The sequence below is a fragment of the Protopterus annectens genome, chromosome 2.part2, assembly GCF_019279795.1.
Source record: "Protopterus annectens isolate FY-2018-M chromosome 2.part2, PAN1.0, whole genome shotgun sequence".
Taxonomy (NCBI): Eukaryota; Metazoa; Chordata; order Ceratodontiformes; family Protopteridae; genus Protopterus; species Protopterus annectens.
Genome location: NC_056730.1, coordinates 296201708 through 296226807, shown reverse-complemented (window position 1 = coordinate 296226807; position 25100 = coordinate 296201708). Strand labels below are relative to the sequence as shown.

General features: G+C 48.9%; 1 protein-coding gene across 1 annotated transcript in view; it reads right to left on the bottom strand.

Annotated features, from left to right (window-relative positions):
- Nucleotides 1-25100, bottom strand: part of CHD1 (chromodomain helicase DNA binding protein 1) — a gene marked incomplete in the record, with an annotated part of 4694407 nt that overhangs the window by 648417 nt on the left and 4020890 nt on the right. Inside the window, 1 exon segment of the mRNA XM_044063873.1 lies at nucleotides 4008-4158. Within this exon segment, the coding sequence (XP_043919808.1) occupies nucleotides 4008-4158 (151 nt within the window).

The following is a 25100-nucleotide window of genomic DNA, read 5'->3' as shown; positions in this document are numbered from 1 at the left end:
CTGCCAGAAGATAAGTGCTTGGTGCTGGCAGGGGAAGGTCATTGAGACTGTTTCCTGTATGGCGGTGATTTTTCCTCTCTGCTTTTGGAGGTAGAAGCACCCCATTGTTTGGGCCTGTATGAGCCTTGGGGCTGTGATCTGCCTCTGGGGCGTCTTGTATCTGCCTCTTTGTGGCCTGTCTGACACTGGAAAGGACCAATTCTTTATAGGGCAGTTCCTGCTAAATCTGGGAGGCTGTACCTGTAAGAAATCATTGACTGTTTGCATAGATTTAGCTTTGTCCTCCATTTTCTTCAACACCTCTTCTGCTTTAACACCAAACAAGTTATCATGCTGTAATGGAGCATCTAAAAGTTTTGCTTTAACATCATCGGGCAGATTCTGTTCTTTTAACCAAGCAAGCCTCCTAATGACAGAACCCATAACAGTGGCCCTGCAGGAGGCCTCTAGAGAATCAAAACCACATTGCAAAGTATGCTTTCCCACTTGTTCAGCTGCATGCAACAAATCCTGCATTTCTTTGTTTTCTGCATATTCTGAATTTGTCAACATTTTCTGTTTAAGCAGTGACATAAGATATTGCTGATATTTAAGCATATGAAACTGACAATTTAAAGCTCTTACAGCCAAGGTAGCAGAAGTATAAATCTGTTTCCGCCATCTGTCCAGGGCACTTGAATCCCTATCAGAGGGGATAGGGTTTTTTGCAGTGGAAGCCTTGACCCCTTTGGGACCCTGAGAGATAGTTTCTGGTCAGCAGCTGGGTTTTTATAAAGAAATTTATGTGAATCAGGAACCCTGTAGTATCTGTCTGGCTTAACGGGAGCTGGTGGTAAAGAGTCAGGAGACAGACTGGACTCTGAAAAAACATCATCTACAATGTCTAAAACAGGAGAAATACCAAGGGGCCTGCTGAGGTAATAAAAAGAAGTCTCTGAGCCTTTTCTTGGATTCTGAGTAATCTTGGCTCTCCCAGTGGAAATGCTCCCTCATAGTATGCAGGGTCTCCCCAAAAGAATAATCCTCAGGTGGAGAGGCTGAAGGGATAGATTCTTCAGCATCAGAATCCTCATAGGGAGGAAGAGAATATTCCTGTTCAGAAGAGGAATCAGAGGAAATGGAAACCTGATCTGAAGATTCATATTCTATCTCTTGCCTAGGCCTCTTATCAGGAGGGGGATGGGAACCCCTGATCAAAGTAATTAGGTCTTCGGCCATTTTAAGCATCTGTTTTTTAGGCATGGAGGCCTGTCCAGGAGAATGCTGTACTTTTTTCTTTGTCTTTAGAGCTGTTTTAGTCTTTGCCTTTGAAGCTGAAGTTGGTTTCACATATAACTGTGCAGGCCTGAAAACACCCTCAAAAGCCGATGCCTGCTCAGCGGCTCCAGACCCATCTGAGGGAATAGTCTCCGAGTGTCCAATACCTTGAGTTTCCAGCGGCCTAGTCAGCTCCACGTGGGAGTCGGAAGCGGCCTTTGGCTCTGAGGTAGCGGGCATCAGTGGCTGCAAAAGCACCTCACTGAGAACCGGCGAACTGGCGACAGGCCTAGCAGAAGCCTCGTCGTTGGTTTTGGACCTCGGATGCCTGTCCTTGATTTTTCTTTGCGTTTTTTATTAACTCCAGTAGTCGGCTGTTCCAACGGCATTATATAATTAAATTTTCTGCCAAAGTAATGAAATGCAAAATCGTACCGACGCTTAATAGTGCGTTGGTTAAATCTAGCACAAAACCGACAACTAGCAATGTCGTGGCAGGGCCTAGGCAAGGAATACAGTAAGAATGAAAATCCTTATGAGGTATTTGCTTCCTACAAGAAATACAATTATTAACTTCTTCTGACGGTCTGGAGCAAGAAAAAAGTTTCCCCAACGGGGTACTTAGCTTTAATGAAGACTTCGGATGTGAAATTCGAATTTGAAAATCTCAGGAGTCGGCCGACCGGCACTTGCGAACTGCTTTTGCTTCGGGCACCGCACGGCAAGAAAGACTGAAGAAAATGGCGTTGGCTGCATCTTTTATACCCCTGACGCACTGACATCAGGGAGGAGGCGACAGCAACCAATTCCGGACCTAGACTTTGGAACTCAGGCCAACTGCGGGTAGCCTGCCAGCAAGATAACCCAATTTTAATGACTGCAACAGTGAAACACAATGAACATCAATATTATGCAGTCCCCATCTTAACCAGAAGTCCTGATGCAGTTTTATATATTCTCAGGACAACTTGGATCTGCCCATGTATCACTTGACAATCTCTATACCTTCTCTTCTCTTCCACCAAACTACTTCAGTCTAGAATACACACTATTCTATTCACATAGAAATACATACTCTTAGAATATGCCACACTGTTCTTTGTACTTCTTTCTGTGCTTACTTACTAAAACTGTAAACAGTAGGTACTACCTTTGTAAATATTAATCTAACTGTATTTCAGTCCTGCAATGCCTGTTAACCTATTAGAGCTGCAGCAGTGCAGCGATTAGCATTATCTCCTCATAGCAAGAGGTTCTCCCATTCGATTCTCGTCTGGAGCGCCTTATGTGTGGAGTTTGCATGTCCTCCCCGTGGTCGAGTGACATTAAAGACATGCAGGTAGGTGCGAGCGTAAATGGGTGTGCCTTCTTTGAAGGTTGGGCTGGCAACGCGGCACTGTAAAAATCCACTGCCAATCATTAGCAGACCAGAGTTCCGCTGTGGTGACCCCTAACCGGGAAAAGCCGAAAGACATTACTTTAATGCCTGTTAACCTATTGTAAACAAAATAATGAATATCTCTGCTTGTAATTAATCTTCTGAATTACCATTTTGTATATTTCTCATTGTATTAACTTCTTAATTGTGGAGCTTTTCTCCCCGGGCCTCCACTGAAAATGGACCTGGTCCAGCTGGATTTTCCCAGTAAACAAATGAAAAATAAATAAATAAATAATCATTTGGCAACACAAAGTCAAAAGCAAGAATTTTGAAACTTTTGACAATGACTTCTTATCCTTGTTTTTAGACTGCTGCTTGCTTAGAAGTAGACTCTCTCTGTAGTGGTACGGAACTGGGAGACTGTGCTATGTACTCAGTCCACTTAGCTGGGTTCTTTGAGGACTCCTCTTTTACCTTTAGGTTTCACCTTTTATCCTACAGAGTCTGTATTATCCATTTTAAAAAGAAAATGGACTTAAATAGCATTAATGCGTTAACATAAAAATGGTCAGTCACCGACCACGCTCACACATCAATAGCTACTTCAATTTCCTTTGAAACGCAACAGACTAAAACACACACAAAGGAATTTCACCGCCACTAAAGCTGGTCTTGTAGTACAGAGAACAGTTAGAAAAAATGAAGGATGCTCCGACAGTGCTAGAATAGTACCCAGGCCACCACATAAGGTTCCTCCAAACACGGTTATGAGACCAGCAATTACCACCACAGAGATAACAGCACAGCTGATAAAAACTACAGCCAAGAAAAGATGATGAGTAAAGCCAAATGCCACCATGACTTACTCTTACAGGACAGTCTGTGATGAAAATTTGCTGCTAATGGAACCCAAAAACCTTAACAATATGAGAAAACGCACATCTCCAGAAAACTTTTACGGAAACTTCCTGACCAAATGCATCCTTCACATGTAACAGTGAACTGCTCATTGTTAAACAGAACAGACCTTGGTCTCAATGGTGTCTGATGCAAATACAAAGAACTTATCTAAAAATATTTCTAAATGTGCACGCATTCATCTTTAAAATACAATGAAAAGAATATAGAGGAGGCAGGGAGACCATAAACTGATAAATTAAAAAAGGCCGTCATACAGATGAAATAATTTGTAAGAGGCAGTTATGGGACAATGGTACAAGTTTCTCATGTCGTTCTTGCTTTAACACCGTCAACATTTACTTCTGGAGAGGGGCTGCTATAACAGTTACTATGCCAGCTAATGTTGAAGAAAAGACTTGTTCTAAAGTAATTCACAAAACAGCAATATCAAAACACAGCCCAAGCATACCTTTTGTGTTAAGTTAAGATCAGGATCCATTTTAATCATTTCCCAACTCCCATATCCATACTCGTAGATGCCAATTAAGAGATTTGAATCATCCTCTCTGCTCCATTCCATATCAAAATGGGCAGCCTTGGTGTGGCATGGCATTGTATACCTGTTAACAGATACAAAAAAAAGATATAAAGTGGGAATGCAAATCTTAATGGACCCCCCCCCCCCCTCGAAAAAAATCCAGGACAAACACTCTTAAAATGATAACCCATTTAGCCAGCCGACTACTGATGAGAAATAAGTTGTTATGTACTCACCATAACGTTCCATCTGAGTAGGTAAACTTCATTTGTCAGCAACCTTTGGGAATCAGATCCGACCTCGGATCCAAGCCGGCTGTTTTCAACAGCTTTAGATCCGAGCTCCAAGCTCCTCCCCCTACCCATAATCCCCTGCCAACCCTGACTGACCTCAGATCAAGTTTGCCCAACAGCAGAAAACTGCTAGCAATGACTAATTTAAGATAAATGGGTAAAACCCACGGACCTGAGTATGAGAACATTTGCAAGTGAGGGTGCAGGAGGGAGGGACGATTGCTGACAAATGAAGTTTACCTACTCAGATGGAATGTTATGGTGAGTACATAACTTCTTAATCTGAAGTAGTCAACTTAATTTGTGCAGCAACCTTTGGGACAGAGTCCCCCGCTACCTGAACCTTGGGCGGCCTTTATGGAAGGATGTTCCGGAGCACTGCAGAGCCAAAGGATGCTCTCCCTCTGGAGATAATGTCCAATTTGTAGTGATTGATAAAAGTATGAGATGAAGCCCAAGAGGCTGCCGAGCAAATATCATCCAAAGAAACTCTAGCTCTGAAAGCCGCAGAGGTAGACATAGATCGAGTAGAGTGGGCATGGACTCCTTGAGGTGCGGGCCTGCCCGAACTGTCATATGCTAAAAGGATGCACTGTGAAATCCATCTAGAGAGTGTGACTTTTGATACAGGTTTACCCAAATTAAATTTGGCAAAGGAGACGAACAACTGGTCGGATTTCCTATGACCAGCTGTCCTGTGGATGTAGAAGCGAAGTTGTCTATGCACATCCAATGAATGTAATTTGTATTCCCCTTTGCTATGGTAGGTAGGAAAAAAGACCGGCAAGTTGATGGACTGGTTAATATTTGACTCACAGGCAACCTTGGGAAGAAAGGAGGGATTGGTCCTGAGGTAAACTCTATCCTTGTGAAAGATCAAGTAAGGGGGTTTTACACATAGGGCCTGTAGTTCAGACACCCTTCGAGCCGAGGTGATAGCGACAAGAAAAAGAAGTTATGTCCTTACCATAACGTTCCATGTGGAGTGTTCATCTCGCCTTTGTTCTTACACAAGGGTGTCGGAGCCTATCCTCGGCTCCGTGTCAGCCGCTTAGCAAAGCTCTGCATCTAGGAGAAGCTCGAGACCAACCTACCTCCCACAATTCCCTCTGCCTTTACCTCAGATCTAGTTTGCAAACAAGACCAGATCCAGCAATAACAAAGGTTATGAGCATAAAAGGATACGTAAGCATACATAAGGATCAGACACTAGCTCAAGCCAGTAGGAACAACAGAAAGACCACTAGTGGGAAGACAAATAGACCAGACTTCTAAATCCGTACGTTCTTCCAGACCTGAGGGTGGGAGGGTGGGGATGTAAGAACAAAGGCGAGATGAACACTCCACATGGAACGTTATGGTGAGGACATAACTTCTTTATGTGAGAGTGTTCAATCTCGCCGTTTGTTCTTACACATGGGTAGCGTCCCTAGCTCCGTTACCCAGAGTGACTCACAGAAGAACGTTCCTGAGCACAGTGGAACCAAAAGATGCTCTATCCCTGGAAGTCCTGTCAACTTTATAATGAGTGATGAATGTATGCGGTTTAGACCAAGTGGCGGCTGCACAAATAGTGTCCAATGGCAGATGAGCCGCATGAGCCAGAGATGTGGAAACTGATCTAGTAGAATGTCCCTTTGGTGTGGTGGGCAAAATCTGATTTGAAGCAGAATAAACGAAGGTTATACAATCAGTTAGCCATTTAGAAAGTGTAAACCGTCACTGCCATGCCCTTTTTGTTGTCCGAAAAGGCTATAAAGAGTTGGTCCGCTTTTCTATGGTCCTTAGTTCTATCCAGGTAGAATCTGAGTTGTCTATGAACATCCAATTTGTGCAACATATATTCCAGCTTGTTGGAGTGGTTTTTGAAAAATGTAGGAAGCTCAATGGACTGATTAATGTTGTTGACCGAACAAACCTTAGGGAGGAAGGAAGGGCTGGTGCGTAATGATACCCTGTCCGGGTGAAAAATTAAATATGGCTGCTTGATGGAAAGTGCCTGAAGTTCTGATACTCGTCTGGCTGAAGTGATAGCCACTAGGAAAAGAGTCTTCCAGGACAAGAACTTTAAGGAACAGGAAGAAGCTGGTTCAAAGGGTGGTAAAATTAGTTGGGATAAGAGTAAATTTAGATTCCAAGGAGTTGTAGGTAACCTAACTGTTGGTCTGAGATGAAAGGACCCTTTCATGAAGGCTTTACAAAGCCTATGAGCCATAATGGGAGCTCCGTTTTCTCCTACGTGAAAGTTGGAAATAGCGGCCAACTGAACTTTTAAAGTGGCAGTAGAGGCTCCTTGGTGAAACAGCATGGACAGGAACTCCAAAATCTTGTTTAGAGGGGCTACTAAGGGATCCAAATGTTGTGTAGTAAGCCCAGTAGGAAAGCGTTTCCACTTACTGGTATAGATTTTAGTAGTGGAAGCCTTATGAGAGGCGACCAGAATGTCCTGAACCACGGAGAGAAGATCAGACCTGGCTAAGTAGGGAAGCGGAGCAGCCAAGCTGCTAACTTGAGGGATAGGAGCGATGGGTGAGGAGCTCCTGACGAATGAGTCAGTAGGTCTGGCACTGGGTCCAGAATCCAGGGCTCCCGTATTTGGTGAGCTTGAAGAAAGGGGAACCAAATCTGTCGAGGCCAGAATGGGGCAATGAGAATTATAGTCCTCTCCTGGTCCTTGGCTTTCTGAAGAAATTTCGGGATCAGTGGTATAGGAGGGAAAGCGTACAGGAGACCCAGGGGCCAATCGTGAATCAGAGCGTCCCAGGGGACATCCCCTGGAGGGGGTAAAAGAAGAAAGTAGCTTCTGCACTTGGTGTTTATTGGAGACGCAAACAGATCGCAGCAAGGCTGGCCCCATTTGCGGAAAATCCTTTCCGCCACTATCTGATTGAGGGACCACTCGTGAGGTAACAGGATGGCTCTGCTCAACCTGTCCGCTATGACGTTAGATAACCCCGGGATATGCGTTGCTGTCACAAAGCGACGCGTGGATTCTGCCCATTGCCAAATTCTCATGGCCTCTCTGCACAACTGGTAAGACTTGGTTCCTCCTTGTTTGTTTATGTACCAGACTACGGACATGTTGTCCGTCTGAACTGCAATGGTCCCTAGAGGTAGAAGGGGGGAGAAGTGTTGCAACGCTAGAAACACTGCCCTCATCTCTAGAACATTTATGTGTAGGTTGTATTCTAAACTGGACCATTCGCCTTGGACTGTTTGTCCCTGAAAGATGCCCCCCCACCCTATCAGGGAAGCGTCCGTGGTCACTGTGGCTGTTGGTTTGGGTAACACAAACGGTCGGCCGCTGATGAAGTTGTGATTCTGTAACCACCAAGACAGGTGTGCTTTGCAGGTATTCGTAATGTGAATCTCGTGTGTCAGCGGTAACTGTTGGAACGACCACTGTGTGAACAGCAGCCATTGGAGAACTCTCATGTGTAGCCTCCCCATGGGAACTGCAATGAGGGAAGCTGACATGAGCCCTAAGACTTTCAGGACTAGATTGGCTGGGGACTTTTTGGACAATAGCAGGAGAGATAAGTGTTCTTGCAGGGAAGCTATTCTTGTGGAGGGGAGTTTTAGTAGCAAAGAACGGGTATCTAGATCTGCCCCTATAAATGAAATATGCTGCGAGGGCTGTAACGCAGATTTTTCGAAATTTATCGAAATCCCTAGCTGAACACAAAAGCTGATTGTGTAGTCCCTGGCCTTTATCAGTTGACGCTCGGTGGTGGCAGAAAGGAGCCAGTCGTCCAGATATGGAAACACCTGGAATCCTAGGCGTCTCAAGTGAGACGCTACCACTGCCATGCATTTGGTGAAAACCCTGGGGGCTGAGGTTAGACCAAAGGGCAAGGCCCGAAACTGAAAGTGGCTGGCTCCTAGCCAGAAGCGCAGGTGATCTCTGGACACTCTGGTCATTTTGATGTGGTAGTAGGCGTCCCTGAGATCTATTGAGCACATCCAGTCATCCTTCTGTAAAAACGGAAGGATCGATTGAAGCGTGACCATCCGGAACTTTTCTTTCTTCACAAATGTATTGAGAGTGCTTAGGTCCAGAATTGGCCTCCAGTCCCCTGTCTTTTTTGGAACTAAAAAAAACCTTGAGTAAGTTCCGGATCCTCTTTGGTCCGCCGGGACTGGCTGGATGACTCTTTTTTTCTAGCAGCTTTGAGATTTCTATAGCTGCAGGTTCTCGCAGATGGGGTGGTACATCTGGGAGTCTTTTTTGTGGTAATGGGGGAAATAAAAAGGGAATTTTGTAACCTCTGGTAATAATGCTTTTTACCCAATTGTCTGAATTAGAAGTTATGTACTCACCATAATGTTCCATCTGAGTAGGTGACTTCATTTGGATGCAACCTGTGGGTATCGGATCCGACTTCGGATCCGAGCCGGCATTTCAAAAGCTTAGGATCCGAGCTCCTAGCTCCTCCCTCTACCCATAATCCCCTGCCAAGCCCTAACTGACCTCAGATTGAGTTTGCCTAGTGAATACTAGTATAAAAATACCTGGACACAGGAATAAACTCTTACTCTAAATAGGTCAGGGGGATGGAGGGGGGATGGTTGCATCCAAATGAAGTCACCTACTCAGATGGAACGTTATGGTGAGTACATAATTTCTAAATCTGAAGTAGGCAGACTTCATTTGTCTGCAACCTGTGGGACAGAGTCCCCAGCTACCTAAATCTTGGGCGGCCGTCATGGAAGGATGTTCCGGAGCACCGCAGAGCCAAAGGATGCTCTCCCCCTGGAAACAACATCCACCTTATAATGAGAAATGAAGGTATGAGACGAGGCCCAAGTGGCTGCTGTACAGATATCATCCAATGACACTTGGGACTTAAAAGCGGCTGAAGTGGAAATTGCCCTAGTAGAGTGAGCTGTAATCCTCTGAGGAGCAGGCCTACCTGAAGTGTCATAAGCCTGCAAAATACAATTAGCAATCCATCTTGACAGTGTGACTTTGGAGACTGCTTTACCCATAGCAAATTTAGCAAAGGAGACGAACAGTTGATCTGATTGTCTATGACCAGCCATTCTGTGAATGTAGAAGTGCAATTGTCTGTGAACATCTAAAGAATGCAGCTTATATTCTCCTTAGTTTTTATAGTTGGGGGAAAAAACAGGCAAGTTGATTGATTGGTTAATATTAGATTCCGAAGAAACTTTTGGAAGAAAAGAAGGACTGGTCCTGAGGGAAACCCTATCGGGAAAGAAGGAGAGGTAAGGTGGTTTGACGCATAGAGCCTGGGGTTCCGACACTCTTCTGGCTGAGGTGATGGCTACCAAGAAGGCAGTCTTCCAGGAAAGGTACTTTAGATCTACAGAAGCTGCAGGCTCAAAGGGAGGAGCAGTAAGGGCCTGCAGGACTAAAGATAGGTCCCAAGGTGGCACAGTTTCTTTGACCGGGGGCCTCAACAGAAAAACTCCTTTAAGAAAGGTCTTGTAAAGTTTTGCAGTCATGAGGGGAGCTGACTCATGACCCACATGATAATGGGAAATCGCTGCCATTTACACCTTTACTGTGGAAGAACTGGCCCCCTGATGAAAGAGGTCTGTTAAGAAGTCCAGTACCGCAGACATTGGTGCAGGAAAAGGATCAATATTGTTCTGAGTCGCCCAAATAGAAAACCTTTTCCATTTGCTCCGGTAAACCTTCCTAGTGGAAGGTTTATGAGCGGCCACTAAAATGGCCTTGACTGGTGACGAGATACCGGGAGTCCTAATCAAGGATGGAACTGGAGCAGCCAGGCTGTCAATCTCAAGGTGTGTAGATTCGGAATCGGGAGCCCTTGAGGATGGGAAATGAGATCCGGAATCGGATCTAGAATCCAGGGCGGATTCACTTTGTGAGACCAAACATAAGGGAACCAAGGCTGACGAGGCCAGAATGGGGCAATGAGAATCATTCTGCTCCCCAAACTGTTGGCTTTCTGCAAGAGCCTCTGCATTAGAGGTAGTGGAGGATAAGCATAAAGGAGACCGGGAGGCCAAGCATGCACCAGTGCATCTCTCGGGGATTCCCCAGGTGGGGGAAGCAGAGCGAAGAAACTGTTGCATTTGGCGTTTGAGTGAGAAGCAAAAAGATCGCAACAGGGTTGCCCCCAGATGGCAAAAATCTTCTTCGCTACCAGAGGATTGAGAGACCATTCGTGAGGAGAAAGAATGTTGCGACTGAGCTTGTCCGCAAGGATGTTGGACCTTCCCGGAATGTGCATTGCTACAAGAAAGCGTTTGGTGGAGATTGCCCATTCCCAGACTCTCATGGCCTCTCGACAAAGGGGATTCCCCCCTGCTTGTTGATGTACCAGACTACCGACATGTTGTCCGTCTGGATCGCAATAGTCCCTGCAGGGAGAAGGCTGTGAAGTGCTTGCAACGCGAAGAGCACCGGCCTCATCTCCAGGACATTTATATGCAACGAGGTTTCTCAATTGTTCCACGTGCCTTGGACAATCTTGCCCGCAGAATGCCCCCCCACCCGAGGCAAGAAGCGTCCGTGGTCACCGTGGCTAGGGGGAATGCTGCACAAAAGGGTCTCACTGCTAGGAGCTCCGGTGACTGGAGCCACCAAAACAGGGAGTCCCTGCATGCCTTGCTGATAGCTATCGGGCTGTTGAGAGAAGAGCGTTGCGGAGACCACTGGACCTGTAGGGTCCATTGAAGAACCCGCATGTGTAAGCGAGCATGGAGAAGAAGTGGAATAGCTGCTGCCATTGAACCCAGGGCCCTCAGGACCGAAGCCGCCGTCGGAAATGGTTGCAGGACTGCTGTGACATGACACTTCAGGCTGAACAGCCGATCTGGAGTGAGGAAGGCCCGCATTGATCTTGTGTCCAACCTTCCTCCTATGAAATCTATAAGTTGTGTGGGATGCAGTAAAGATTTTTCCATGTTTATGGTGATGCCCAGCCTCGGAGCTATAATGAGGAAATAGTCTCTGGCTGAGCAAAGTAGATGCCTTGATGATGCCGTGAGGAGCCAGTCGTCCAGGTACGGAAAGACCTGTATTCCCTGGAGTCTCAGGTGGGCCGCTACCACTGCTAGTACCTTGGTGAACACCCTGGGGGCAGAGGTGAGACCAAAGGGAAGGACCCTGAACTGGTAGTGGCTGGCTCCCAGCCGGAAGCGAAGGAACCTCCTGGACCGTCTGTCCATCCGAATGTGGTAGTACGCGTCCTTGAGGTCGATAGAGCACATCCAATTGTTCTCCCGCAAAAGGGGGAGTATAGATTGTAGAGTGACCATCCGGAATTTTTCCTTGGTTACAGACAGGTTCAGCAGGGAAAGGTCTAAGATCGGTCTCAAGTCCCCCGTTTTCTTTGGCACCAAGAAGAACCAGGAGTAAAACCCTGATCCGGTCTAATCTCGGGGGACGCGCTGGATGGCTCTTTTTTCTAACAGCTGCTTGATTTCGACAGCTGCCGCCTCCCTTTAGTCGGGTGGTACATCGGGGAGGCTTTGGGATCTCGGGATTTTGGTCAGGGGAATGGCATAACCTCTGGATATCACACGAAGCACCCAACGGTCTGACGTGATTGACTCCCAAGATGTCAGGTGCCTCAGCGCCCCGACTGCCTCCAGAGATGGACAGCCGGACAACCCTTCAGGGCTGTTGCGTGGGTCTGTCAGAGAAAGGTTCTCTGGACCCAAAGTTCCTAGGAGCCCCTCTGCCTCTAGGATGGCGACCTCCCTGTCCTCCTCTGCCACGGAAGGACTGGTTGTCCGGAACAGGTTGGGATTGCTGCGACTTCCGGAACCACATCTTCTTCTGTCCCTTTTGGTTCTTCGAGAAGGACCTCTGGGGAGCTGAGAAGTGGACTCCGACGGCAGACAGCGTCTTCCCATCCTTCTCGCTCTGGACTAAAGTTTCGCAAAGAGTTTTGCCAAACAGGGCAGAACCAAAGGGGGCATTCGCGAAGGTCACTTTGAAGGGCTCTGCAAAATCACAGTGGCGGAGCCAGGCCTGACGCCTCATGACGAGGCCTGCTCCACTAGCTCTAGCGGCTCCCTCAGTTGCGTGAGAAAGTAGCCGCATAGAAGTATTAGAAACTGATCTGAGAGTGGCCATACGGGTGGAGTACATGTGCTTGTCCTCCGCCGATATGGACTCTGGGGGAGATGCCGCGTACTCTTTAATCAGGTCCCGCTGCATCCCGATGACATGTACCATGTAGTTCAGCGCTCTCAAAGAGAAGGTTGCTGAACTAAAAACTCGCTTCCCAATGCGATCCATCAAGCGGGACTCTTTGCTCGGAGGATGCATAGAGGGACTTTCCTGGGCTAATTCCCTCTTTGTGGCTGCGGCCATCATCATAGCATCTACCGGGAGGCCCTTGCTCCAATGAGTGCGGTCCGCTGGTGGGCTCAGGATTCGATCCGGACGCTTGGGGACAGGCTCAACGGTGTCCGGTTCCTTCCATGCTCTGGTGGAAATAAGGTCCACCAGAGGATTGGCAGGAGGGGACACCCAAGAGGTAGATGGGCCCGCCTCGAATGCCTCCAAGAACACAGACTCGTCTGAGGAGGCCTTGGGGCAGACCACCCCTGATTCTAAGCATCTCCATAATGTCTCCAAAGGAGGCGTCCTCGAGGTGACCTTGGGAGCCCTCCCTTCATCAAGTCTGTGTCTTGTAATGGACTCAGGGAGTCCATGTGTCTCCTTACACTTACGCTTCCGAGGCACTTCCTCGGGAGTGTCCGAGGAGTCCTCTTCAGCAGCCAGATGTTCCAAAGGAACTACTTGGGACATCAAGGAGGGCTGTCCCTGGGACTGGCTGATGGGAGCCTGGCCCAGCTGCAAGGGAGTGCGGGTGGAGCCGGCAGGGACCGGGGTCGGAAGTCCTCAACAGTGCCCTTTCCACTACATCGAAGCCGAGGGAGCCGGCCTCTCTAAGCCCGAGCTGACCCCACTCGGATCCGGCCTTGCGGATCGGGCGAACCGTCGGATCCGAGACCGATGTGCTCCGACCTAGACGGAGTCGAAGACACACCAGCTCCCTTGGATCTGAGGCTCGGCCCTCGGCTCAGAGAGGTCGGGTCCGAAGTACTCAAGGGATGGATCGGATCCGAGGTGCTCCGACCAATCGGATCCGAACCACCCCTGGATCCAACTCTGCCCGGCTCCGACAGCTCCGAACCCGGGAGATGGGTCGGAGAAGGAGCCAAGTGGGGTCAAAGCCCTTCCCGGTTGGGGGGGGGGCTAAGAGCACTCCCATTTGCATCTGGGCCTGGATGAAACTCCTCATCATCCGGTCCATGTCTGCTTCTGACATTGAAAAAGTGGATCTAGATGAGGCCACCGAAGCGGACCTAGAGAACCGCCTCAGGGACCTCACCGAAGGGCTAGTCTCCTCCTCCTCGGGTCCGGGAGAGAACCGAGGGGAATGGAGCCGAGGAGGAGGAGATCTAGAAGACACAGGAGAGGCCCGCTTAGACGGAGGGGCCGAGCTTGAGGTCTCGGCCCGCCGTTTGTGGTGCCTCTCCTTATGTCTCTCCTTCTGTCTCTCCTTCTCTCTAATGGTCTCCCTATCCTCCGGCTTCTTGGAGGGAGGTTGAGTCCCTGTCGGGGAAAGGGAGACCGTAGCACCCGTAGTAGGTTGCTGGCTAACAGGGGCAGAGGCCGAAGCAACATCTGGAGGGAGAAGTCCCGCCAGTACTAATTTCGACCTCTGCTCCCTTAAAGCACGGGGGTTGAACCCTGTGCATATGGTACAACCAGATGACAGGTGTTCAACCCCCAAGATGACCGAGTGTGGCCATCAGCTGGGGACAGCTTGTGGCCACACTCGGTACATTTTGAGAAAACTGCCTTAGGGGCTTCTGCCATGGTACACCCTATAGGCCTAACACACACAAAACAGAAAAAGTCACACAAAACTACACAAAACCCGTGAAAAGTATTTAAGGTAAAGAGAGGAAAGCCTAAAACACACACACAACTAGAAAAAGGAGTAAAACTCTAAAGTTTTCCTGTCAAACTTATCTGAACAATTTGCTGCCAGGAGCTCGAGGAATCCGTTGCTACTTGAAACGCGGCAAACAAAATCTGAGGTCAGTTAGGGCTTGGCAGGGGATTATGGGTAGAGGGAGGAGCTAGGAGCTCAGATCCTAAGCTTTTTGAAATGCTGGCTCGGATCCGAAGTCGGATCCGATACCCACAGGTTGCAGACAAATGAAGTCTGCCTACTTCAGATGTAAGGTTTTGCCAGGCCTGGGGGTATAAAGCCAAGCGACCCCCGACTGCCTCCAGAGCAGGACAGTCATGCCTCCTCTCAGGAGTGCTGGAAAGGCTTCCCAGGGATGGTATCTCTGTCACCTTGATTCTGCGGACCCCCTCTGCCGCCAGGGCGGCGTCTTCCATTTCTGCCCCCTCCTCTGCCTCTGGGGGGGGCATCACCCTGTGTGCCTGGGAAAGAGCCCTGGGGTTTGCGAAACCACATCTTTCCACCTCGTTGCCCTTTGGGGTACGGTCTGGATGGGGTGGAAAAACGGACTCCGACAGCAGACAGAGTCTTTCCCTCCTGCTCACACCGGGTTAGGGTCTCCTTTACCTTGGGGCCAAAAAGAGTGGCACCATCAAAGGGGGTGTTAGTAAAGGAAGACTTGAAGGCTTCCGCAAAGGAGCACAGCCGCATCCAGGATTGTCTACGAAGAGCAATCGCTGAAGCTGCAGCCCTACTCGACCCTTCGGCCGCATAAGAGATGAGCCTCATGGACGAGTTCACAACAGACGTAAGGGTATTGAGCTGTGCTGTAACCTTATCCGAGACAGCAGCATCTGTATTACCCTGGAGGGTATCTTCCAACTCTTTGACTAGATCCCTCTGTAATAGTGTGAAGTGTGTCAAGTAGTTCAGCGATCGCATGGAAAAAGTCGCTGAACTGAAAATGCACTTCCCATACCTGTCCATGGTCCTAGAGTCTCTGTTAGGAGGATGGACAGACGAGGAAGATTCGGACATCTCATTTTTAGTGGCTGCGGCCACCACCATAGCGTCCACTGGAACTCCCTTAGTAAGGTATGACTTGTCCTGAGGGGCAGTTATATATTTGTTAGGTTTCCTGGGAACTGGCTCCACTGTGTCAGGTGCCTCCCACACCCTTCGAGCAATTAACTCCATTAACTCGAAGGGCGGAGTGACCCAGGAGAAAGAATGGCGAGCACCAAATGCCTTCAGCAGAACCGACTCATCCTCAGAAGGGGGTAGGGCCTGCCAATCACCTCTCTGCTTCAGGATCTCCAAGATGTCAGCAAAGGAGACATCCTCCGAGGGTGATTTTGGGGACCCTTCTGACTCATCTAAGTCAGTATCCGATGTTAAAGATTCTTGTGGAGAATCTAAGTGCCTCCTCTTGCACAATTTTTTCCTTGGAACGTCATCGGGAGGGGCATCCGATGAGGCATCCGAGGAAGAAGGGGCTCCCTCTGGGAGTGGCTGAGACACTGGTGCTCTACACTTATGTGTAGTCGTGGGTGCAGAAGTAGACAACGGACCTTTACGGGAGGGAGAAGTTGCTTCTGCTGACGTGGTTGTCTGAGAAGACAATACCTTCCTCATGAGGTCGAAGGCCCCGGACCCGAGCGGGAATCCCCGGTTCGAAGAACACGGAAGTATCTCCGAGCGGAGGCCAAGGGCATCGACCCCGAGGACGGAGCCGAAGTGATCCGTGCCGAGGCACCGAGGGGGAGAGTCGGCACCGAAACATCGGTTCGACTCTCGGTCCCGGAGCCAAGGATAGATCGTCGGCTCTGCGAGTCCGGTAACGGTTCCGACGGAGTCGAGGTCAACGGTGCCGACCGAGGAAAGGATGGTTCTGGCACCAAGGGCTCCACTATCATCAGATCAACATCTCCCGGCTCCGAAAGCTGAGTAGGCCTCGGAGGAGGATCAGATGGAGATAAAGGAAGGCCTTCGAGTCTCGACACCAATTGGGAGGAGACTGAAATGAGCTTGGACAGGGCCATGTTCTCCATTAACTTCTGCACCACACAATCTACGTCGGTGTCGGAGAGGGGCCTGGAAGATCGGGTCGAAGGAACCGAGGACGGTGCCGACCTCAATAGAGCAGGAAGTGGAAGCTCCGTCACTGGTTCCAAGACTCGTGGCTCGGTGACAGTAAGAAGTTCGACACTTGGCCCCGAAGTCTGTGGAACCGGTGAACGAACCTTAAACGAAGAACTCGGAGCCGATGACATGGGCTCCGATGTCTTCGACTCCTTTGAGGATTTAGAAGCCTGGTCTGACTTGTCAAGAGCCTCTTGGAAGGCAGGCTTCAAAAGACCTCTATCCATAAGCTTCCTGCGTCTATCTGTCATGACCCTTCCACTAAAAGAATGACAGATAGAACAGTCTTCTTGTAGATGGAGAGGGCCAAGACAGTAGACACAGGAGCTATGGTTGTCGGTGACAGACATCTTTTGCCCACACTGACACCTCTTAAATCCCGACTTAGCTTTTTCAGACATATCTGTAAGAAAAAACACTCTACAATATCAAATAACACTGTCAAAATTGGTTGTAAGTCCACAGACACAGCAATAAAAATTGCAAGTATCAATTTCCTAGTCCAGTAAGTAGTTGGGGTAGGCCCTAAGGTAAACTAAACTATATATATATATATAAAGGGTCTCAAACATCTGTCGACTGAAAGAACCAGCAGCTCTATTCAGTAAACACGGCTGCTCAGGAGACCCCTTGCTAACATACAAAGGCCATGTCAAACCCAGATTTGATGAATATGCTTCACCTCAAAAATCTAGATCCGTCAGAGCCACAAGCGGGAGACTTAAAAACCCCACACGGCTTTAATATAGGGCCGCTGGAGGGATAGATTCATCACCCAAAGACTCCCTGGAAAAATCGGTATATGTGAGGGCAGAGCACTGGGCTGGCCTTGTTCAAGAAATCTTGACCAATGGATGGGATAGATATACCCCAGGGATTACCTCAGTGTCACTGCTCAACAGAGGCACAGCAAAATAATGGTATAGTTCCCAACTAAAGGGTGGCGTAAGCACAAAAAAATATGGGCTAGGCTTGTAAATGCCCTCGGGCAGATAGCCTAGTATGAACCTATGAACCTATGAACCTATATATATATATATATATATATTTATATATACTATTATATATATAAAAGAGTAGCTAAAGGATGACCAGACCACACACACACACACACACACACACACTAAATATATGATCTCAAAGGATCAGAAGATTTTACAAGAAAAAAAGTTAAGAATTTAGCTTATCTTCCGAAGTTGGTCAGAGCTCTTCAAAAACGATGCGATCGGCTGCAGCGGCAAACTAGATCTGAGGTAAAGGCAGAGGGAATTGTGGGAGGTAGGTTGGTCTCGAGCTTCTCCTAGATGCAGAGCTTTGCTAAGCGGCCGACTCGGAGCCGAGGATCGGCTCCGACACCCATGTGTAAGAACAAACGGCGAGATTGAACACTCTCACATAGGCTGTTTTCCATGATAAGAATTTAAGATCTATGGAGGCTGCAGGCTCAAATGGGAGAGCTGTCAAGGCCTGAAGCACCAACGTTAAATCCCAAGGAGGGACAACCTCCTTTACTGGGGGTCTGAGCAAAAAGGTGCCCTTCAAAAAGGTCTTACACAATTTCATGGTGATCAAAGGGCCCAATTCATTTCCAATGTGATAATGAGAGATAGCTGCTAGTTGGACCTTGACTGTGGAGGAACTAGCTCCTTGATGAAACAGTCCTGACAGAAAGTCTAATACAGCGGACAGAGAAGCTGTAAAAGGATCCAAGTTTTTGCGTTCCACCCAAATGGAGAAACGTTTCCATTTGCTGCTATAGATCTTTCAAGTAGAAGGCTTGTGCGCAGCTACTAGAATGGTTTTAACTGGGGAAGAGATACCGGGAGTCCTAGCTATGAGTGGAACTGGAGCAGCCAAGCCGTGAGCTTGAGGTTGTCCAGATTCGGGACTGGGAGATCTAGGGGGTGGGATATTAGATCCGGACGGGGATCCAGAATCCAAGGAGGATTCATGAGATGAGACCAAAGGTAAGGGAACCAGGTTTGACGAGGCCAAAACGGGGCAATGAGGATTATCCTGCTCCCCAACCAACTGGCTTTCTGAAGAAACTTCAGCATTAGAGGAAGAGGAGGGTAAGCATAAAGAAGACCGGGAGGCCAAGCATGCACCAGAGCATCTCTCGGGGGTTCCCCGGTGGGGGAAATGAGAGCGAAGTAGTCGTAACATTTTGTGTTCGAGGGAGAGGCAAAGAGATCGCAACAGGGTTGACCCCATTTGGCGATTCGCTATCTCGGGATTCAGAGACCACTCGTATGATAACAGGATGGTGCGACTTAGTTTGTCCACTAGGATGTTGGACCGTCCTGGAATGTGCATTGCTATGAGAAAGTGGTTGGTGGAGACAGCCCATTCCCACACTCTCATGGCCTCTCGACAGAGTGGTTAAGACCTGGTTCCCCCTTGTTTGTTGATGTACCAGACAACCGACATGTTGTCCGTCTGAATCGCAATCGTTCCTATGGGAAGAAGGTCCTGAAGTGCTTGCAATGCTAACAGCACTGCCCTCATCTCTAGGACGTTGATATGCAGTGAGGTCTCCATGAGGTTCCACGTGCCTTGGACTGTCCTGCCCGAACAATGCCCCCCCCACCCTAGGCGGGAGGCGTCGGTGGTCACCGTGGCTATAGGAGGGGGTCATAGGAAAAGGGGCATCCTAGCTGAAGGTCTGGAGATAGGAGCCACCATAGGAGGGCCCTCTTGCAGGCCCTGCTAAGGGGGATGGGATGGCTCAGAGGGTAGTGAAGAAGGGACCACTGGACCTGGAGGGTCCATTGTAAGACCCTCATGTTCAAACGTGCCATTGGCAATAGGTTGATCGCTGCCATCGAGCCAAGAGCCCTCAGGACCAATTCCGCCGGGGGAGCTGGAGATTGTAGAATGGCCTGCACATGTAGCCTCAGGGATAGTAGCCAGTCTGTGGTCAAGAAAGCTAGGAGCTTGTTTGTGTCCAATCTGGCCCCTATGAAGTCTATAATCTGAGTCAGAGTAAGAGATGACTTCTCTATATTGATAGTGATCCCCAGCCGGGGAGCTAGACGGAGTAAGTAGTTTCTGGCTGAACACAGTAGTTGCCTTGTCGGGGCGGTCAGGAGCCAGTCGTCCAGGTACGGGAAGACCTGAATTCTCTGGAGCCTCAGGTGGGCCGCTATCACTGCTAACACTTTGGTGAACACCCTGGGTGCTGTGGTGAAATCAAAGGGGAGGACCCTGAATTGGTAATGACTGGCTTCCAGCCGGAAGCGGAGGAACCTCCTGGATCGCCTGTCAATCAGAATGTGGTAGTACGCATCCTTGAGGTCTATAGAGCACAACCAATCGTTCTCCCGTAAGAGGGGGAGAATGGATTAAAGAGTGACCATGCGGAACTTCTCTTTGGTTACTGACAGATTCAGGGAAGAAAGGTCGAAGATTGGTCTCAAGTCCCCCGTCTTTTTTGGCACCAAGAAGAACCTGGAGTAAAACCCGGACCCGCATTGGTCTGGGGGGACGTGTTGGATGGCTCTTTTTCCCAGCAAATGTTGGATTTCCATTGCTGCAGCCTCCCTCTGATCGGGTGGGACCATCAGGGAGGTATCTGGGGCTGCGTGGGTAATGAGAGAAGGGAATCTGATATCCTCTGGATATGATGCGAAGGACCCAGCGGTCTGTCGTGATGGACTCCCAAGCTGCTGGGTGCTTCAAGAAATGCCCCCCGACTGTCTCCAGAGTGGTGCACTCGGGCAACCCCTCAGGGGTGTTGCGTGGTTTGGTCCGAGAAGGGTTCTCTGGATCCAAAGTTCTGCGGGCCCCCTCTGCCTCTAGGGTGGCGTCCACCCTGCCCTCTTCTGATGCGGAAGGGCTGGGAGTCCGGAGCGGAATAGGACTGTTGCGACTTCCAGAACCACATCTTCTTCTGTCCCTTTTGGTTCTTAGAAAAGGACCTCTGGGGAGCAGAGAAGTGGACTCCGATGGCAGACGTCTTCCCATCCTTTTCGCTCTGGGCCAAGGTATCTTGCACGGTTTTGCCAAAGAGGGCAGAACCATCAAAAGGGGCATTAGCGAACGATGCCTTGAAGGGTTCCGCGAAATCAGTGTCAGAGCCAGGCCTGACGTCTCATAACGAGGCCCGCTCCGCCGGCTCTAGCGGCTCCTTCCGTGGCATGAGACAGAAGCTGCATAGAGGTGTTAGATATGGATCATAGAGTGGCCATCCAGGTGGAATGCAATTCTTTGTCCTCCGCCGACATGGACTCGGAAGGCGATGTAGCGTACTCTTTAATAAGGTCCCACTGCAGTCGGAGTACCTGTGCCATGTAGTTCAGTGACCTCACCGAGTAGGTCGCTGAACTAAACACCCGCTTCCCTAGGCGGTCCATCGACCGAGACTCCTTGCTTGAGGGATGAACCGAGGGACTCTCCTGAGCAAGTTCCCTCTTAGTGGCCGCCGCCACCAACATGGCATCTACCAGGGGACCCTTACTCCAGTGGGACTTGTCAAGGGGTGGGCTAAGGATCTTCTCCGTGTGCTTGGGGACTGGCTCTACAGTGTCCGGCTCCTTCCACGCCCTGGTAGTGATCAAATCTACCAGGGGGTCGGCCGGAGGGGACACCCAAGTGATAGACGGGCCTGCTTCAAACGCCTCCAGGAACACGGATTCGTCCGAGGTAGGCTTTGGGGTAGACCACCCCCCCCTTTATTCTGAGCATCTCCATGATGTCACCAAATGAGACATCTTCGGGGGGTGATCTTGGGGAGCCTTCCCCTTCCTCCAAATCCGTGTCTTCAGTCAAGGACTCGGAGGAGTCCAGGTGCCTCCTCTTGCACCTTCGCTTGTGAGGGACCTCCTCGGGGGGGCTGTCCGAGGAGGTCTAACCAGCAACGTCTTGTTCCACTGGAACTACCTGGGACGTCAAAGCAAGCGGTCCCTGGGGCCGGGTGATGGAAGCTGGGCCCAACAAAGGAGGAGTGTAGGGTGGAGCCGTGGCAAGGGTCGGGGGCCTGGAATCCCTCGACAGAACCCTCTCCACCACGTCGAATGCAGAGGGAGAGCTGCTCTCTCTGGGATCCGAAAGCAGACTCTCCCTCGGATCAGACGGATGGATTGGAGCCGGCACCGAAGCTATCAGATCCGACAAACCAGCATGCTCCGACCCGGACGGAGCCAAAGGCATACCGATACCGCCGGATCCGAAGCTCAGCCCTTGGCTCAGAGAGCTTGGATCCGAAGAAAATGGACCCGACAGACTCAAGGGAAGTGTCGGCGCCTAAGTACCCAAGACTATCGGCGCCGACACACCCCCGGCTCCAAGGCTGCCCGGCTCCGAAGACTCCGAACCTGGGAAACGGGATGGAGAAGGAGCTATCTGGGCAAAGAAGGGGGTCGAGCGCCCCCCAGAGGGGGGGGGGGAGGCAGGAGCAATCCCATCTGCAGTTGGGCCTGGAGGAATCTTCTCATCTGGTCCAAATCTGCATCTGTGAGACTTCTAGTGGATCTCGACGAGGCCACCAAGGCGGGGCGGGAGTGTTGCCTTGATGACCTCAACGGAGATTGGGTCTTCTCCTCCTCAGGACCCGGTGAAAAGCACGGGGACCGGATCCGAGAAGGAGGAGAACCAGAAGACCTGGAGGGAGAAGACCGCTTAGCCGGGGGCGCGGAGGCCTCGCCCGCTTGTGGTGCTTCTCCCTCTTCCTTTCTTTCTTAGCCTCCCTCTCCTCCGAGCCTAAGGCAGGAGGTTGAGTCCCGGCCGGGGGGAGGGAAGCAGGAGCTGCAGCCGCTGCGGGAGCCATGGAAGGACCGGAGGTAGAAGCTGAATCTGGAGACAGAAGACCCACCAGAATCAGCTTAGACCTCTGGTCCTTAAGTGCCCTGGGGTTGAACGCTGCACAAATGGTACAACCAGAGGACAGGTGATCAACCCCAAGGCACAATACACATCAAGTGTGGCCACCCGCTGGGGACAGCTTATGGCCACACTCAGTGCACTTACAGAACATTAACTTTGGGGCCTCAGACATACTGAGAAAGTAACCCACAAACACAAGGCCCCAAACACACACACACAACACTGACGGAACCACGAAGGTAGGGGAAGGATAACTAGAATTAAGGTAAACTAAGAGAGTTTAGACTATAAGGGGGTTAAACACACTCTCACACCAAAAATTAAAGAAAAAGATTTTAAAAAGTTAAATTTTTTTTCTCACGAAGAGACGAGAACACCAGGAGACTCAGGATCAAGCTGCTGAACGAAACCGTGGCAAACTAGATCTGGGGTCAGTCAGGGTTGGCAGGGGATTATGGGTAGGGGGAGGAGCTTGGAGCTCGGATCTAAAGCTGTTGAAAACTGCCGGCTCGGATCCGAGGTTGGATCAGATTCCCAAAGGTTGCTGCACAAATGAAGTTGACTACTTCAGATTAACATCCATCTGTGCCAGTGAGGACTCAAGAATCAGAAGAGATCTGGACTGCCTAAGAATTAACCAGGAAGACAGACTAACTGGAAACCAATATACCTACTTTCAAGGCTAGGGGGAGCTATTTTCTATTACACTTGTGCTAGTGGAGGTATAGTAAAACTATGTTCTAACTGTACCACCTGATATACGAGGGGAATGTATCTATTCCTTCAGGTCAACATTCTTTCTTTGAAACTTGTGTACTTACCTAAAAAAGTCTAGACTGCTGCACACTGAAATGGCACTACACTTAAAAAGATATCTTAGACCCTGAGCCAAATAGTTTGATCAAACCACTATGCAAGTACACTCAATAAAAATAAACCACCGCCAAGGCAATTCAGTACCTACACTATTAAAGTTCATCTACCTGCTTGAACTACAAAGAGTTTAGTTGCATCCACTGAATGGAGTGACATTACAAGCATGAAGGGTGGCGGGAGGGAACCTGTGACTCATTAAGAAGAGTCTGCTCATAGACGAAGAGATAAAAAAAAAAAGTATATGCTACCCTGAAAAATCAGGGAACCTCTCTGCTGCATCTACACCTGGTGGAATCACAAGCTGAGAAGCCACCAAAGCAGAACCAAAACAAAATCCAACCCCTACAACTCCAAAGCATACATGTATCACTACAAAGTACAGTTTTGTACCTACCATAAATGTAGATGTCCGAATTGGATAGCATCTGCAGTCATAACAACTGGGTTGTCCTGTCTGATGTCGCACTTCACCCGTCATCTCTGTTGGACTCCGGGTATAAAAGCATCAGCATTTTCTTCAGTGTTTCTTGCCCCAGATGCATAGAAGGCTAAAAATTTTGGATAGATGCCAATGTTTCCAAAGATAGAGGTAAACACAAAAATAAGCATGTATGTACATAAATACAAACAAATACACCATGAAAGAAATCCCCCACTAGCTAGCTATTAGAAGGGTAAACACCCTAGGAGTACCACAGAGGGAAGGAGGTGACTGCAGATGCTAACATCTACATTTATGGTAGGTACAAAACTGTACTATGTCCTTCATGGATGCATCTGCAGTCATAAGAATACCATAGCCAACTAGGGAGGAGGATAAAAGTAAATTATGGTGTGTTTAGGATCCCTTGCAGAACAGCAGTTGCAAACCCTGCTCGGGATCTGGAATATAGAGGTAAATTATAATGCTTGGCAAATGTATGCACGGAGGTCCAAGTAGCAGCCTCAATAATGTCTTTGGTAGCCACTCCTCATAAGAAGGCTGTGGTAGTGGCTGTTGCCCTTGTAGAATGAGGTCTTATGTTCTGTGGAATTGGCTTTCCATGGAAGGAGTAACAGAATCGTATGCAATTTCCTATCCATTTGGAGATTGTCTGTTTGGAAATAGCTTTTCCTTCCCTTCCTGTTGCATAGGCTAAAAGTTGGTCAGTCTTTCTGCTATTTTTGTTCTGTCCAAGTAGTAGCGTAGCTGTCTATGTACATCCAAGGTATGCAGTATTCTTTCCCTCTGTTTTGTGGGTTGGGAAAGAAGGTAGGCAGGTGGATTGCCTGGTTTAAAGACACTCTGGATACCACCTTAGACATAAATGTAGGATTAGTCCTCATGGACACTCTATCTTGGTGGAAGATTAGAAAGGGTTGCACTGCCATTAAGGCCTGTAGTTCTGAAACCCTCCTTGCTGAAGTAATTGCCAGTAGGAAAGCAGTTTTCCATGACAGGTGTTGTAGGTCTGCTGTTGCTGCTGGTTCAAAAGGTGATAGTGTCAATTTTTCTAGCACAAAGTTCAAGTCCCAAGCTGGCAATGGTGGTTTCCTTGGAGGTTTTACATTCTTGATTCCTCTGAGGAACTGCCTGAGCAAAGGGTGTGAAAAACAGGTGGATCAAAGCTGTATTCTGCTGAAATAGCTGATGCATGAATCTTGATGGAGGAGTAGGACAGGCCTGAATGAAGTAGTTCCAGATACTCCAGAATGTTAGGCATATCTATGTTTGATACATCTTTTCCTCTTTCAGAACTCCAAATGACAAACCTTTTCCATTTCCCAGCATAATTCCTTCTAGTTGAAGGCCTGCTTCAAGAATAATGTCTTTAACTCTTTGTGAAAGTTCTGTATTAGCAGCTGCTATGTGATGTTCCATGCAGTCAGTTGCAGCGTTTTTAGGTTTGGATGCATGGTGCTGAAGTTGTTCTGAGTTAGCATCAAAGGCATGAGGGTAATTGGCGATATATTGTTCC